Genomic DNA, 12,734 nt, shown 5'->3' with positions numbered 1-12,734 from the left:
CCTTCTGAGTGGGCTGAATTGTTTTGTTGTCTATGGGTGTCTTGTCTCTCTCTCTCTCTCAAGATGTTGTCGACCATTAGTCTCCACTGTCGCCACAAATCCCAGGATGCCATTTTCACTCTGTCCACGGCTGCGATGCGGCGTGACGGGTGAAAAGGCGTGCTGTTTTAGACCATGTCGCTGACTGGTGAAGAGGAGGTGGGTGTGGAATCCAGAAAAGGGCAACGTCCGAAACGATCCTGTCCTCCTGCCTTCCTCCTCTCCTCATTCTGTGACATTCAAATCAAGCTGTTAGACAGTGATCAGTTACAACCAAGTGTAAAGACACCAACAAGAGTGCGCAATCTTTGTGAAGCGTGTGTGTCTATTTTTAAAGCAGGGCTCTGGTTCTAGGACATTGTGCGAGTGATTTAATGTGAGTTAATGATAGGATGCGTTCCCTCGGTCTGAACTGACAGAGAAACCTGATATGGGAGACGGGTGGAGATGCTTTTGCTTTCAAAAGAACCCGCTGAATGTGAAGACATGTCAGGGTGGAAAAGGATTTTGCTTTTCTTCATACCTTCAGGGCAGACATAACAAGTGGTTAGAGATGATGCTTGTTATCTTTTTTGACCCAGCTGTGTTTCTGGTTTACTCGACAACATGTAACCTCTCCTGTCATGCTTGCAAATGCAACTCTGTCTGTTTGGGGTGGCAGCGCAGTGTTACACTCGTCTGAGGCTGGGTGAATTATATTCCCTGTCACTGGACACTAGAAACTAGAAGAGTATGATATGAATCTGTATGATGGATAGGATATCAGAGTTATGGCCGTCTCATTTCTTACTCTTAGTATGTGTATTTATCTGCTATTATGTGTTGAAGATGCCAGAGAGGTTATCTTGAACGTCGGGTGTATTCAATTCTTGGGTGCTTTACGTTACTCTTAATTTGTTGAATGTCTGTCCTCTAAATTCCTTCATTCCACACAAGCTTCAGTAGCAGTATGGTATTGAATTACTCACTGAAACGTCAACACAATATAGTGTGTCGATCAATACCACGCTCTTGTCTTCGAGACTAAATTCAAAATTCTCAAACTGCAACCAGAGAACCTAAAAGACAATTACATTACATTCAATATATGTCTAGTACTGTATGTTCATTGTCAATATATGGGAACTGGTTATTATTTCAATATTTTAGTCACATTTCCCATTGCTGTTTTTAATTTAAATGGTCCAGTAGTGAGGCAAATTCCATGTAGTATTATAAGGCCCTAAAATGGCTTTCATAATAATTATAAAAACCTATTAACCAGTTTTATACTTATTAATATTCAAAATTGATTTCTAATATGCAGAGGTGTCCTGGTCTGACTTTTTAAGTTAATATATATTCAGTATTATTATTATTATTTTAATACACTCCACTTAGAACAGTAGTTCAACCAGGGGCTGGGCTGGGACCCACCCACGAGAAGTTATTTAAAATGAGACAAAACAAGCTTTAAAATAACTAATAATCAAGATGTAAGCTGACACATTTTTATTTAAGAAGTAGGAATGCCATGGTCCTTGAAAACCTGGATATATGAGGGAATTTTAAAAGTGTAATGTACGTCATGGAAATTTTTATAATGAATGTTAATTTTTCTAGTTATGTTAAGCTTTAAAATATTTAACTGGGTATAATTTGGTGAGAAATTGCTGTATGTGATGAAAAGTCATTTAACCCCTTCAGACCCTGCCTCCATTGGAATGGACATCACATGGATTTTGGTTTAAACCAATAAGATTTTATGTTTTTATAATATAAGTACTGGCTGGTCACTGATTGGTCCCAGATACCAATCACAATGAAAGAATGACCCATAACTTAATCTGATTGTGCTTAAGGCATCACAAAAGACAGGCATGGATAGAGCAACTAGACCGGAGGAGGAGGAGCTCCTTTTTTATGTTTTATATGAAGATCTATGTTCATGTCATCATCAACTTGCACCTATTATAATCTTAATAATATCAAGTTATAATATTCAAAGTTAATTTGAAAATCTTTTAGAGCTGAAGAACACAGGATTTTTTGCAGTTTGATGTCCATCACAATGGACATTATGTCTTAAAGGTGCCCTAGAATTAAAAATTGAATTTACCTTGGCATAGTTGAATAACAAGAGTTCAGTACATGGAAATGACATACAGTGAGTCTCAAACACCATTGTTTCCTCCTTCTTATATAAATCTCATTTGTTTAAAAGACCTCTGACGAACAGGCGAATCTCAACATAACACCGACTGTTACATAACAGTCGGGCTCATTAATATGTAACGTTACGCGCCCAATATTTGCATATGCCAGCTCATGTTCAAGGCATTACACAAGGGCAGCCAGTATTAACGTCTGGATCTGTGCACAGCTGAATCATCAGACTAGGTAAACAAGCAAGGACAATAGTGAAAAATGACAGATGGAGCAATAATAACTGACATGATTCATGATAACATGATATTTTTAGTGATATTTGTAAACTGTCTTTCTAAATGTTTCGTTAGCATGTTGCTAATGTACTGTTAAATGTGGTTAAAGTTACCATAGTTTCTTACTGTATTCACGGAGACAAGAGCCGTCGTTATGTTCATTATTAAACACTTGCAGTCTGTATAATTCATAAACACAACTTCATTCTTTATAAATCTCTCCAACAGTGTAGCATTAGCCGTTAGCCACAGAGCATAGCCTCAAAATCATTCAGAATCAAATGTAAACATCCAAATAAATACAATACTCACATAATCCGACGCATGCATACAGTATGCATGACGAACACTTTGTAAAGATCCATTTTGAGGGTTATATTAGCTGTGTGAACTTTGTTTATGCAATGATAGAGTAGAGAGCTCGGGAGGGGGCGGAGAGCACGATATTTAAAGGGGCCACAGCCTGAATCGGTGCATTTCTAATTATGCCCCAAAATAGGCAGTTAAAAAAATTTATTAAAAAACATCTATGGGGTATTTTGAGCTGAAACTTCACAGACACATTCAGGGGACACCTTAGACTTATATTACATCTTGTAAAAAAAAAAGTTTGATGGCACCTTTAATCAAATAAAATTTTATTTTTTTCTGATTTTGTCATGATCATAAGCTGTCGTTCAGTTTTTCATTAGTTTTAGTGAAAAACAGAAATAGCAAATGAGTGCATACACTGCAACACACACACACACTGATGCCCTGATGCTATATGCACACAATCATATATTTATCAAAAACAGTAAATACACACAACACACCCACAAACACACACAGACATATACACACATATTCCCAATCACCCACTGCAAACAACAAAAATAATAAAACACATTTTTTGAGAATTCATCTTATCATCTTAAATTTTCTCTACATTCTTATTGCATTGCTCTTTGTTACAGTATGTGTTCTTTTCAAAATCGTTAATGCTATAGTTCACATATTGTGTTTAAACTCTAGCTCATAAGAACTGTATGGTTAAAATATGACTCATTTTTTGTTGCTTAAGCCCTGATGTCCATTGTAGTGGACATGAAAAAAAATCTAATAAAAAAACGAGTTTGCACAAATCTTTATTTAGACACATTTATACATTAAAGAAGAGCAAATATCAAGTGGATAATTATTTTTATTTTTTTTTGCTCAGTGAAACATAATTCATGTCAGAAGGGGTTAAATTAATTGGTAATAAAAAGTGTAAACACTGAAAAACATTCTGCTACCAAAACTTCTAGAGTTATTTAATTATTTTAATAAAAATGTGTTTAGAAATAGTGTTTATTATTATTATTATGAACTTCATGTATATCCACTAGAGGGCCTGTGTGGGGGTGAGGTCACCGTTGCTGCCATTGTTTCCGGGTCATCATTTCATCGCCATTTTACTGGTGAGAAGTGGAGAGGTAAGGAATCGCAACGTGTCTGTAAATCTTCAGCGAACTCCTTCAGAGTTCTGCGCTTCTCATAGGGATCAGTTGCGGCGATTAATGAACTAGTAAAGTTTGTGCGTTTAAACCGCCTTGAATAATTGTTTTAATGATTGTTGATGTTGTAGACGCGCGGCCTAACGCTTGCATAGCCAGATTTACGACGACGCTTGTGTTAATTTATTCTTGTCATAGTTAAATTCAGTGAAATACAGTAAGGTAAATGCAGAGAAAGACACTGTAAAGCACGCGGCATACGAATTAAAGGTGCAAAAACCATTCTAGTCTGGTTTTGCAGTAGTCTGCTTGCGATTGTTTTTTCTCTCTGCTGTGTGTGTTCGGAACTGCAGCTGTGCGGGTTACATTACAAATATAATGATTCGTACTAAAAAAGCAGGGTTTGTTTTTCATGTCCTTATAAGGAAACAGCAAGTCAAAACACGCTTAAATGCTTCATTTGCAATCACCATTTGTTCCCTATGTGCAAATAAAGTGTTTGTTTCTTGCACATCTGCGTGTGTATTGCACAAAGTGTTTTAAAATATCAGTGCTGCATAATCTGACATGTAGGCTTCTGGCACAGGAATCACATGGTGAGATGTGGGACCAGGGAGGACAACCCTGGCCTCAGTGGCCTCTGGGCTCACAGCAGCAGTGGATGCAGTCATTTCAGCATCAGCAGGATCCAGGTTAGGCCATTGTTTTTAACTGACTGAGATAGCATGCATTGATCATGTAGTCAAGTTGTGTGAACTTCTGAGTTTTGTGTGCGTGTTTTGCAGGTCAGGTGGACTGGGCTGCTCTAGCACAAGCATGGATAGCACAGAAAGAATCCACCGGAGGGGTTGCAGACCCACCAGGGATTCAGCCCAATGGTCAGGAGATGCAAAACATGGAACCTCCAGCCCATAATAACCATGGTGCCTTTCCAGGCGATCCCAATTTTGGCAGGGGTTGGCAACCAGGTGAGAGAAATGTTTGAGTTTTACCTCTGGCATTTTAAAGAGATTGTCAACAAAAATTGAGGAAACCACGTTTCCACTTTAAGACTCATTGCTGACTGCATTGTTTGTCACATGACTTAAAGTCTGCATGAAATGGAAATTTTCTAAATGCATTTTATCTTAATTATCTTATTGTGAACCGTTAATCCATGCATGATGATCTGATGAAAAAACAGCCTTCTCTGTGGTGTTGTATGTGCGCCCCTTTCTTACAATCAACTGTAAGCTCTCATTCAGATCTGCTTCCACGCTGTCAACAACTAATGGATAGTCCCCGTCCTACTTTTTTCTTTTCGATAATTAGTTTTACTCCGATGTACTTAACAATATAAAAGAAATGCTCTGTCACTACTTATTTGATAAAAAGTAGAAGTAGCCCTTTCCTATAGGCTACAGCTCAATTAAGTGTTGCGAATGGTGATGTACCGGAAATTCAGAAACCGACAATTTTTGGTCGATACATCAAAGACATTTTCATTCTCAGCCAAAATAGTTTTAAGAAATCATGCACTTTTAATTAGTGTTTTTCTGATGCCTATTTCCTATTATTCTGATGTCTATTTCATTTGCACATCTTGGATAAGCTACAACAGATAAACATGTCAGCAATATAGATGCATTTTATTGCTGATATTTTATAAGTGTTTAAATTATGACCTTGTTTGCGGATTGTTTTTAGAGTGGGGAATGCATGGCCAGCCTCCTCCTCACCCTCCAGAACAAGCATGGATTCCTCCTGGTCAAGGACCGATGGATGTTGTCAACCCGTCAGAAGACAGTAACAGTCAAGATAGTTTAGAATTTCCTGGAGACCCGCACCATGGGGGCTTTCCTCAAAACAGTCATGGGTTTGGGGGTCAGCCTGAGCCTTACCCTATTGGACCAGTTGGTGTCAATCAGTTTGATTATCAGGTATGCTTGCTTAGGTCTGGGTTATCAAAAGTTATTTCCAATCTCCTAACTTCTGTTTTGAAATGACATTTACTTCCATTTCATCTTAGCATGGAGCAGCTCCAACGGGGGCAGCATATGGGCCACCCTCCACCGGGTTTCATGCACCTTATTGGCCCGACGGACCTCAGAACAGAAGAGACCGGCTTCCTGGCTTCAGACCAGAACGGCCCAGATCCCCAAACCAGATGGGAATAAAACCAGAGGCGCCAACTCTTGGTGATTATAATTATTGATTAATGTAGAATCATAAGAAAAACATAGAAGAATGCACATGGTAACATTGTCTTGGTTCTAGATGCTGTTAAACGGAGGACCTTGCCAGCATGGATTCGAGAAGGCCTGGAAAAGATGGACCGTGAGAAGCAGAAAAAGTTGGAGAAGGAGAGGATGGAGAAAGAGCGTGCTGAAATGGCAATTAATGAAAGGAATAGCGATATGGTAGAGGAGGAAGGTGATGGGCCTCGGTTGCCACGCAAGAGCAAATTTGTAAGCATCTTTTTCAGAACCTGTTTACAGCGAAGGAACCTGCTGAGGTTACTTTGGCAACTGTTGTCCCAGGGTTCACTGACATGCACAAATGTTCATTGACAAGATCATTATCTTAAATAATTCCAAGACTCCATGAAATGGCTCGACAAGCACAATTTTCTTTCTCTTGATGGTGTATTTTTCATTGAAACATTTTTAAGTACATTGCTGTTCAAAAGTTTGAGGTTAGTAAATGTTTTAAAGAAATTGCTACTTTTATTCAGAAAAGGGCTGCGTTAAATGAATCAAATGGCAGTAATGACTTATACGCTGTTACCAGAAAATTTCAAATGATTGCTTTTGAACTTCCTGTTCATCAAAGATAAACATACTAAAATAGAAAACTGTTATCAATTTGCAAAAATATTTCAGAATATTACTGCTTTTTTTATTGTATTTTTGATCAAATAAATGCATTCTTGGTGAGCATAAGAGACTTAAGAAATTAAATAAATCTTTCCAGCCCCAAACTTTTGAACAATAGAGTATATCTACTAAAACTTGAAGGCATAAACTAGCACATAGATGACCTTAAAACTATTTGATAGGGATGAGCAACAAAACTTTGTTAATTTCATGGAGTCTTTTAAGTTGTAATATTGCTTGTTAGCTGTTGCACACTAACACTAAAAATACCTCTCGGCGCTAATGTCATCCGCGAGCGTGTGGTCTGTGGTCCAATCATCTACTCCTCTTTAATTCAGGACAGTGATGATGAGGATGGTGAAGATGGTGCCGGTGAGGATGGCGAATCAGAGAGGAGGCGGATGGAGTTTATTGGTAGAAGTTCTCCTCCTATTCAGGAAGACCAAAGTGAACCAGAAATGACAGAAGAGGAGAAAGAGTTTCAGCTGGTATGTTCACGCAAACCTCTGTCTTAGCATTCACCTGTCCACACTCATGACTGTTGCTGCTCACACGTTCCTGTTTGCTTCTTACAGATGTTGATGACTAAAACTCTTCTCACCGAAGTCCTCCTTGAAGTCACAAATGAGGAGATCTTCCTAGTGGCTAAAGAGACTCATCGCAAAGCCACCAAAGGTCTGCTCCTGTTTCCTTCTGTCTGTGCAACTGTGCCTTCATGTTTAATTCTGAGGAAGAGCCACATTTTCACAGAAATTAGACTTGGTTATATTTTGACTGATATATATATATATATATATATATATAAAGCCTTTTTGTCTGACTGATGCAACTTGGTAATACTTTATGATAAGCAAAAGTGTAAATCTTCAGCGGCCATTCTCTGCTAATGCAACAGAAGATGAAAACAAACCGCAGAGGGAGGGTGGATATGGTCACATAGATGCAGTTAAATGCAATCTTTCAAAGGGTTCCCAGTCAAATCCGTTCCTAGATTTACTTCCTGTAAAACAAAAGTATTTCCTCACTTCTGTGTTTGCCAGATGGCTTCTCATTTCAAAAGTGACACTGCATTAGTACAGACTGGTTTTCTCCTCCTCCACTGTTTGCCTGTGTTTGACCGACTTTGTGTGATAACCTCTTTCTTCTCTCCATCTTTTTTTCTTTATTTTTTTATTTTGTTTTGCCGAAGGCAGCTCTTGTGAATAGTGCATATGTGTACCCTCATCTCTAGAGACTCTTGCCTATTCGAAAGTGGTGGCTGTATGTGTTTTAACATGTTGTTCCTGTTGTTGATGTGAATCAAAGCTCCTGCAAAACAGCTGGCACAGTCAAATGCACTGGCTTCTCTGACCGGCCTTGGTAAGTGTCTTTACATTTAGGACCACCGGGGGGGTGGGGGGAGTAAACATGGGTTGTGGGGGTTCTCAGCTCTCTAATGAACTGTTACAAGCTCAAGAGCTCAAGCAGCAGATCTTCTCAAAATGGTTAGCCTTCAGCAACACTTTATAGTAGATTATAAAACGCATGCTTTTATTAAGGTGGGCTTTAGTTAAGTATTATGTAGGTGAGAAAGGAGGGACTGTTAGCGTGCGACTATGAATGCAATGCTCCTGCAGTCTGTTATAAGAAGGGGGCTTTGTTGCCGCAGGAGGGCTGGGTGAGTACGGCTCAGACGAGAGTGAGGATGAGGAGCGGAGCGCGAAGGGGTCGGATTCATCAGACACAGACGATGAGGAGCTGCAGCACCGCATCCGCCAGAAACAGGATGCCTTCCGTCGCAAAGAGAGGGAGGAGCAGCAGCAGCTGCAGGAGAGGCTGGCACTGGAGGCACAGACTATAAAAGGTATGTAAAACCAGAGAACAGAATCTTTATATACATGCACATGGTTTGTTTGTTTTTGTTTTTTTTGTATATATATATATATATATATATATATATATATATATATTATGTATGTATGTATGTATATGTATGTATGTAATCACACACACACACATGTACGTACGTGTGTGTGTGTGTATATATAAATATATATGTATTCAAAAAATATATACAATATATCTATTTTAAAGTTTAATTTATTCCTGTGATGCTAAAGCTGAATTTTCAGCATCATTATTCCAGTCTTCAGTGTCACATGATCCTTCAGAAATCATTCCAGTATGCTGATTTGGTGTTTAAGAAACATTTATCGATGTTGAAAATAGCTGTGCAAACTGTGAGACTTCTCAGGATTCTTTGATGAATAGAAAGTTCTAAAGAACGGCATTTATTTGAAATATATATTTTTGTACAACAATGTAATGGTCAATTTAATGCATCTTTGCTATGTTAAAAAACAACTATTTTGTGTGCATGTTGTTCATTTTTTTTTTTTTAATTAATAATTGTTTATTTTGTGTTATTGGATGAACAAGGAATAAAGAACAATTATTCAACCTTCTTGTAAAATGTTTACAATAACTTTTTGTGTGTTTGTTTTCAGAAGATGTGGCATCTGACAGAATGAGCAGAGAGAGGGCAGGTTATGAGGAGCAGACAGAGTCCAAACACAAACAGGAAGTTAGGGAAAGGGAGGCGGAGCCTACAGTAGAGCGACGCAGGTCGCGTAGTGAGCCTGAGGTCAGTGAGGTCAAGCGGGTGAGCAAAGAGCACGCAGGGCGTAACGGAGGAAGTGCCAGCCCCTCACCGAGTGAGCGACGTAGCCGCACATCCAGCTCTAGCTCTTCCAGCAGCCGGTCCTCTTCGTCGTCCTCATCCTCCTCTCGCAGCTCCTCCCGCTCCTCCTCTCCCAGAAGGAAAAGGCGACGCAGCCGCTCCGCCTCTCGTGGGACTCGCAGGCGCAGCCGAAGTCGCAGCTCTCGCAGGCATCACTCGGAGCGCGACAAGGGCAGAGACAGGAGGCGGAGCAGCCGCACACACAGCCCCGAACGTTCCTCTCGTCACAGGAAGCGCAGCCATTCGCGGCAGCGCAGATCCAGCAGGGGCCGCAGGAGCAGGTCCAAAGCCAGTCGCAGCCGCAGCAGAGAGAGGCGGCGCAGCAGGGACCGCAGGCGCAGCCGGAGTCGCAGTACGAGCCGCAACAGGCGGAAACAGAAAGCCTCCAGCAAGGACAGGGACAGAGACAGGAGGAAAGAGAGAAGCCGGAGCCACGAAAAGGAGAAGAAAAAAAAAGAGAAGGAATTAGATAAAAAGAAAGACAAACAGAAGGGCAAGGAGAAAGAGAGCGAGGGCAGTTCAGTAAGGGACGAGGAAGACAATGGCAAATCGAGGCGGAAAAAAGAGAGCGAGAGGACTGACTCTCACAGTGAGAGATTTTCTCGGCAAGACAGCAAATCTAGCAAGAAAGGCTCCGCCAAAGCTAGCAAAAAGTATTCCGATTCAGAGTCCAGCAGGAGCAGGTCCCCTTCCCCTGAGGTTAGCAAAGAAAAAAAGTCTAAGAAATCAAAACGTAGTCGATCAAGGTCAACGGAAAGATCTCACAAGTCTGGTAAGAAGGCAAGCCGCAAACACAAGTCTAAGTCACGATCAAGGTAGTATCCATTTTCTTTCTACTTTTTTTTTTATTGTTGAACTGTTTTATTTGTTTGTGTGTGAATGATAAATAGTATTTAGAATGTCACAACTGTTGCAATTCAAGTTACGCTCAAGTTCATTTTTGAAATTAAGGTGTTACATTTAAATTTGCAGTCACATAATGTTGAATGTGCAATACCCGAGTTGTCCACAAATGGTTGGGCTGTGCTTCTCAAGTGCTACTGAGATTGATATGGTTTCCCCCTTTTCTCATTCAGTGTTGATCCAACAGCTGTTTAAGGTGTGTGTGTATGAAGTTCTGGATGTGATCTGTTCTAGTGATTGCACTAATAGTCTCTCACGTTTCTCTTGCAGGTCCACGTCTCCCAGCCGTCGCAAGCGTTGAGGGGGCGTTCTGCCTCTGATCTGTGCACTTCTTTTAAAATTCCATGAGTTAACAGGCTTGTCTCATTATCGAGGCAACGTTGTAGGTGAACTCTCCACTCCAAACCCCCTCACTCTCCTTATTTTGTAAATATATGGTATTTTTAAGTGTTGTCTTCAAAACTGAAGATTTTGAATGATAGTTTCTTTTTTGCCTTGTGTTATGCAAGACTAAGCGTTCAAGTAGTCAATAGAACCTTGAAACTGTAACATTTTAAGAACCTAACACCAGAGGAAATAAATTCTCATTTAATGTAAATTGTTCAATAAAACAAGAATGATTCTTTCTGTCTAATATGGCCTGCCTTTCATTTTGTTTGCTGCTTGACAAATTATCAACAATGTATTCACATTTTTCATTTCAATTCACGTTTATTTGTATAGCGCTTTTCACGATACATATCGTTCCAAAGCAGCTTTACAGAGAATGCATGTCAACATTACAATTTGGAGAATGCAGTTGGTTAATAATGTGATAATTTAGGCAATTAAATTTACAATCACTGTAAGCAGTTTAATTGAAGGTAGAAGCAATGAGCTCCTGGAAATAATTAATTACATTTAACGTTGTGTATATAAACCACATTCAGTGTTCTTTGCACAAAAATGAAAAGTTTGAACGCTTACCCTCGTGTTGTTTTAAACTTGACTTTTTTCCCTATGGAACACAAAGTGAAAATACCCTGCCTTTATTTTCAATATAATAAAAGTTAATGGAGATTGGGATCAACCTCCAAAAGCACCATAAAGATGTCTTGTGCACTATATAACTATGCTCTGCCTTGTGTAACAAATATTTTTAAGTTATTCACTGACCGAACCGAGTCATTGAGTTGAACTCAAGAACTGTATCAGTATGATTCGTGAACACATTCAACTCAAATACATTCTTTAAAGATTCAGTTTTACATTAGCAGGAATAAAGTTGTACAGTTTGAATTGACAGCAGGGTGAGTCTGAATTCTTATTTTTAGATAAACTATCCAGAATTACATTTAAGACTTGCATTAGCCACAAGTTTATTTTTATTTTCTTTCGTGAGAAGTACATAATGCTACTGAGAACGTGGAATTGCAAGCGGTTTTGCGGTCAAGCAAACCTTTTATATGTTGTGGTCGCAGATTTATGCAGTATTAATTTAAAACTTGCGTGTATATAGTGTTAAAACGGATTTTCAGAGGAATGAAGAGTGTTAAATGTTGATTAGTCGAAAATACAAATTTGTTTATCCTACTGTTATATCCTCCTGGCACCCAGGAATAGACTTTTGTCCTCTGTAGTGGACATTATATTTGAGTGATTTTCTCTGACCTCATACACGTCACAGTTTTAAGTCTGGATGTCCTGTAAAGAGCACATTTAGGGCTTTGCAGAGATACCAAATTTTAGAGGTTTCACCATGACAACAACAACTTCTTGGTCTTTAAATATGACTGAAAATGAAAATTAGCACTCTTATGTAAATATGATATTTTGTAATTATTTAAATCGGATTCATTTTCAAATTGTTATAAATCAACATTTCAGGAAAATGTTATGGGGTTTCAAATCAAAATATTACATTCTGTTACGAAACAGGAGATTGATTTCATACATGTCCACTGTAGAGGACAACAGGACTTAAATCATGTTTATCAGGCATTTTAGGAGACACAACAAGTGAATAGGGAAAGAAATTATATATCAATATTCCTATTAATTGTTAGATATTATGAAAATGTTGCCAGTTATTACTCCCATTATTACATTTCTTTTTTCATTGCATCTTGCTCCAAGAACACATTGATATGCAAATAAGATACAATGTATAGATGCATTGTATTGAATGGGAAAATTCATGTATGGCTATTTTACCCACATATTGCATAAAGTAAAACGGTATATCAATTAATTCCATTATATCTTTCATAACATAGTTGAGAATCATCTTTATATAAAGTTTGGTTAAAAACAATCCTGAAGCCTAAAAATTGATTGG

At 38.8% G+C, this 12,734-nt stretch overlaps 1 protein-coding gene across 4 annotated transcripts; it reads left to right on the top strand.

Moving 5' to 3' along the window:
* Positions 1 to 3,843: 3,843 nt before the first annotated feature.
* On the top strand, positions 3,844 to 11,051 carry pnisr (PNN-interacting serine/arginine-rich protein). 4 transcript variants are annotated; one of them, XR_007178986.1, is made up of 12 exons: positions 3,844 to 3,919; positions 4,527 to 4,632; positions 4,726 to 4,908; positions 5,627 to 5,859; positions 5,949 to 6,117; positions 6,197 to 6,387; positions 7,134 to 7,283; positions 7,371 to 7,470; positions 8,101 to 8,154; positions 8,444 to 8,638; positions 9,282 to 10,613; positions 10,688 to 11,051. XR_007178986.1 is itself a non-coding variant. In XM_048152600.1 (12 exons), the coding sequence occupies exons 2-12, from the start codon at positions 4,542 to 4,544 to the stop codon at positions 10,735 to 10,737; spliced, it is 2,421 nt and encodes an 806-aa protein (XP_048008557.1). In that variant the 5' UTR covers positions 3,844 to 3,919; positions 4,527 to 4,541; the 3' UTR covers positions 10,738 to 11,051. The 4 variants fall into 4 exon arrangements, 3 of the variants coding, with proteins under 3 accessions (XP_048008557.1, XP_048008556.1, XP_048008554.1); XM_048152600.1 differs by having other exon boundaries at positions 9,282 to 10,286; XM_048152599.1 differs by having other exon boundaries at positions 3,846 to 3,919; positions 9,285 to 10,329.
* Positions 11,052 to 12,734: the final 1,683 nt, after the last annotated feature.

Source organism: Megalobrama amblycephala, linkage group LG13 (assembly GCF_018812025.1).
Source record: "Megalobrama amblycephala isolate DHTTF-2021 linkage group LG13, ASM1881202v1, whole genome shotgun sequence".
Classification (NCBI taxonomy): Eukaryota; Metazoa; Chordata; class Actinopteri; order Cypriniformes; family Xenocyprididae; genus Megalobrama; species Megalobrama amblycephala.
This window is presented reverse-complemented; position numbering and strand designations above follow the sequence as displayed.

Coding starts and splice junctions, on each gene's coding strand:
- pnisr (XM_048152597.1), top strand. CDS start 4,542: ATGTGGGACCAGGGAGGACAACCCTGGCCTCAGTGGCCTCTGGGCTCA. Junction 4,633..4,725: donor TCAGCATCAGCAGGATCCAG/GTTAGGCCATTG, acceptor CGTGTTTTGCAG/GTCAGGTGGACTGGGCTGCT. Junction 5,860..5,948: donor TCAATCAGTTTGATTATCAG/GTATGCTTGCTT, acceptor ATTTCATCTTAG/CATGGAGCAGCTCCAACGGG.